This window comes from Contarinia nasturtii, unplaced genomic scaffold, assembly GCF_009176525.2.
Source record: "Contarinia nasturtii isolate CC-2019 unplaced genomic scaffold, AAFC_CNas_1.1 Cnas_scaffold_1182, whole genome shotgun sequence".
NCBI lineage: Eukaryota > Metazoa > Arthropoda > Insecta > Diptera > Cecidomyiidae > Contarinia > Contarinia nasturtii.
The window spans coordinates 1-4716 of NW_022198526.1; the positions used below are offsets into that span (position 1 = coordinate 1).

The 4716-nt window shown below is 33.3% G+C and overlaps 1 protein-coding gene across 1 annotated transcript; it reads right to left on the reverse strand.

Annotated features, from left to right (window-relative positions):
* Positions 1 to 64: 64 nt before the first annotated feature.
* On the reverse strand, positions 65 to 960 carry LOC116344910 (the record flags this gene model as incomplete). Its single annotated transcript, XM_031773772.1, has 2 exons — positions 788 to 960; positions 65 to 673 (listed from the first exon to the last, which is right to left on the reverse strand). Coding segments are annotated over exons 1-2 (782 nt in total), but the record flags the coding sequence as incomplete, so codon positions are not given.
* Positions 961 to 4716: the final 3756 nt, after the last annotated feature.

Below are 4716 nucleotides of genomic sequence, written 5' to 3' on the forward strand. Positions count from 1 at the left end.
ACCTGGTTGCTCATCAAAAGATTCTCGGTGAATACGCATTTTTTCGTTGATGTTGAAAGTCAACTTTTTGCGCCATTTATTTCGCTTGCGATAGCCGATCATGTGATTATATTGACCCGATGTCAATCGAACGAGTTTTTCGTGGCGATTTTCCTTGTTCGGATCATTGTAATTGGTCACACAAACACCGCCAATCACCAGCCGAAGACCTGGATCGAGACCATACACTTGTTGCGCTTTCAATAACTTTTCTTGAGTCTCCCGCATGATTTCATTTTCATCTTTGACAACGACGAATTTTGTGCGTTCCATCCAGAATGACATTGCCACTCCATCCGTTTGAATCGAATTTCGGAATTTTATAGTGGCACGAGTGTCATTTTGCGGTGTTCTTTCAATGGCATCAATGTCAAAATACGTTCGCCAAAGCATGACCCAATCAGCGGCTTTTAATTCCTCACGTTGCTTTGGTGTTCCATCACGTCTAATGAGCCGTGGGTGTGGGCATCCGATATCTCTCAGCATGCAATAAAGAGCTGTGTTATCGATGCGAATGTGATGTCTTTTAAACGTTGAAACTGGAAAAACGGTGAAATTTCTGTAATCACGGAGCTCTGTTCTTTCACCTCGTCGCAATGCCGCCTCTCTATTTCGTTGGTGATCACGAATGTACCTATTGTATGATTGACGAGGAAATCAATAGAAATTGCATTGTTTAACGAATGAAACAAAAATGATTGTGTGCAACCGATTGATTTGAAATAATGTAAAAATATTAACGGCTTACCGTTGTAAATGTAGAAATATTGGTACGTATTTGAACCAATTGCCTGCCGTCGTCATCGTACAAAAATATGCTCGACCATCTCCGAAACGAATTGGATGCAATTCATTTTTTAGTATTTCAATTAGATACGGATCTGGTACGCGCTCTGATTTCTTTTTGAATAGATATTGCATGGTATTGTAGATCTGTTGCTTGGTTGCATTTTGGTGCTCAAAAAACTTCCAAAGACGAGAATATGCGTGATAGCAAACGTTATTCTTGAAATTTGTGTAGTACATTTGTGATGCGTAGTCGAAATATTTACGACACAAACGATAAATCATTCTGGACACCTTGTATCCACAGTTCATTACGGCATCTTCATCGTCGCTATCAAAATTTTGCGTCCCTCGGAAAAAATCATCGAAGAAGTTCTTATCCACAAATTTACTGAAGTAATCTTCGATTTCACCGTATCGATTGCCATCACAACGCACTTGAAAAAATTAGAAAATCAAGTAATGAACACTGAGTGCACCCAAAATGAAACATCGCATCATTTCAAGCACATAATCGCTGATCAAATCACGAAATTCATCTGTTTTCATTGGTCGATTGTGTTTCAAGCCTTTTTTTGCACTTTTCTTTATCGTTTGATTTTCACAATTTTTTTTTCCTCTTTACTGGCTTTGGCTTAGAAGCCGATGCTGCAGGCTTCCGTTTCTTTCCAGCCATCGTGATCGAGTGATAGTATACCGAAGAGCTCTCTTATATGTATAGTCTAAAATGTGTTGATTCAGCAATATATTATTTTTGATGAATTTATAGGTTCCCAGTATTTTAAAAACGGGCCTCTAAAAATTCATCAAAATATACAATCACCGATTCATGTGATCGAACGGGTTCACAATAAACAAACTAACAATGCGTTCATTTCACTCTTGCATAAATATAATTTCAAAATTCTTCGAGGCAAACGAATCAAAAACTTTATTGAAAATCATTCATCAACAAAGCAAGAATATTCTCACATGTGTTCTCAATGTGTGTTTCGGTTGTTCACGATTCTGATGGATTTCGAAAACTCAACAACATATTTGCCATATTACCCTTTTCAAAAAAAAAAAAAAAAATCACTGAGCACAGAAGCGGTTATCTCAAGGAATATGTGCTGATATGGATGCAAACCGATCTCAACTTTTTCTTGAAAACCATCCGCTAATCAATTATTTACTTTGTTTTAATGAAATCATCTTTTAATAAACAAACTAACAATGCGTTCATTTCACTCTTGTATAAATATAATTTCACAAGTCTTCGATGCAAGTTAACCAAAAACTTTATTGAAAATAATTCGTCACCAAAGCAAGAATATTCTCAAGCATTTTACAATGTGTGTTTCGGTTGTTCACGATTCTGATGGATTTTGAAAACTCAGCAAAATGTTCGCAAATTCTTCACTTTGTTTCCACTAGCTATGAAACATTCGAGGGGCTTATGACTGACTCGAACCAGCGTTGACTCGTGAAAGTCTCATACAAACTGCTCACGAGTCACATCATACATAACATACACAAAATGTATGGCTGTAGCACGAGTCACGAGTCAATCGTTAATGTCAATTTCAAATAACATCAACATTTAATTGAAAACATATAATTTTTCTAGCATCAAAAGGAATCATATTAATTCTCTTAAAAATTTCCACTGTGTCAAAGCAATTATTGTTCAAATTTCTTTCTGTTTGATAATTAAAAAAACACAATAAGATAAAAACACTTCTATCACAAATCAAATGAAACAGTAATGAGGAACGCATTATAAGTATCACGTCTTACCTCAACAAAGGACTCTGTATTCTAAATCGAATGATGAAATTTATTTCCAATGTGACATCAAATATTTTTCTGTTCGAAATGTTGTTGGAATATCCACAGTAAATTTTATCAACACTCTGTTATTTCGAAATTAAAACAAAAATGAACACAAAACCAACTGTGAATATATCCATTCCACAGCAAACAGCGAACACACAAAATTGTTGAAATTTAAATGACAATAAAACCAATTGATCGCCCAAACCACGCTTCAAACACTCTCATATAATTCTCAAGAAATCCTATTGAAAACAAAACAAAGTTTTATTGTAAACAAAATCGGTTGGTGCGATTGTAGTTTCAAAGTGATGGAAGTTGTTTATACTAACAATACTGTCACACGATGCGAGCACATTTTCAATACATATAAATGAATATCTTTGGATTTGGTTGACACATATACACCGCGCCAAACGAAAAATGTCAGTTGCATTTCGAAAATTCAAAATAATAATTCCACAAATAAAGAAAATTAAATGCAATAAATGACGTGTAAAAGAGTTCTTCTGCAGAATTTTAAATTAAATTATGCAAATCTCTTTCCGAATAAATTGTTTATTTTTTTATTTGAGCGTAAGATTTGAATTTTCAATTTAAAACTTAATGTTTTGGGTTGTGTTCACATTCTGGTGGTCATTTTCGTGTCAAATGGAACGGAGATTATGTGCATAGTTTCCACGAATTCCAATGCAATGGATCCACTTGTTTCTTTTACTTCCAATAATATTTCATTTGACAACATAATGTGAACACAACCCAATACATTAAGTTTTAAATTGAAAATCCAAATATTACGCTCAAATAAAAAAATAAACAATTTGTTAGGAAAGAGATTTGCATAATTTAATTTAAAACTCAGCAGAAGAACTATTTTTTTATACGTCATTTATTGAATTTAATTTTCTTTATTTGTGGAATTAGTATTTTCAGTGTTCGAGATGTAACTAACATCTTTCTGACATTTTTCGATTGGCGCGGTGTATATGTGTCAAACCAAATCCAAAGATATTCATTTATATGTAATAAAAATGTGCTCGCATCGTGTGACAGTATTGTTAGTATAAACAACTTCCATCACTTTGAAACTACAATCGCACCAACCGATTTTGTTTACAATAAAACTTTGTTTTGTTTTTAAGAGGATTTCTTGAGAATTAGATGTGAGTGTCTGTAGCGTGGTTTGGGCGATCAATTGATTTTATTGTCATTTCAATTTCAACGATTTTGTGTGTTCGGAAAGCTGTTCGCTGAGGAATGGATATATTTACAGTTGGTTTTGTCTTCATTTTTGTTTTAATTTCGAAATAACAGAGTGTTGTTAAAATTTACTGTGAATATTCCAACAACATTTCGATCGGGAAAATATTTGATGTCACATTGGAAATAAATTTAGAATACAGAGTTAGAATACAGAGTTCTTTGTTGAGGAAAGACGTGATATTTATAATGCGTTCTTCATTACTGTTTCATTTGATTTGTGATAGAAGTGTTTTTTATCTTATTGTGTTTGTGATCTATGCTATATTTGGTGCATTTTTTTCTAAATTTGTGTCTATTTTTTATTTTCGTTTATTTGTATCAGTTCTTCAATTTGTATCAGTGTACATGTTTGTTGTTATTGGTGGTCAACAAATTGTTATGATTTAACATTCGCTTAAAACCTGTCATTGAGACTTTTTACTGACTCGAAAATCATAAGGGGACTCGCAAATCACATACAGACTCTTATTGATTAGTATAATTTACATGAGACTCTTGCGATTCACATATGTCATAAGCCCCTTGGAAACATTTTATCAGAAATCTTATAAAAAGCACAGAAGCGATGGAAAAAAGGATTTTATTGAAAATCATCTTTTAATAAACAAACCAATCGAAATTCCAACAGAAACAAAAATAGTTTTTTCGACAATGGAGCACGCGTTTTACACAACATAAAACCGTGAAAGGTTATGTTTGTCATCGAAAGACAATGACAGGCGTTTGAAGTTTCATGTAAATGTCAATACAATATGAAACAGTGTTCCACCAGAATGATTATTATTCATTTAATATTCAAACAATTAATACAAT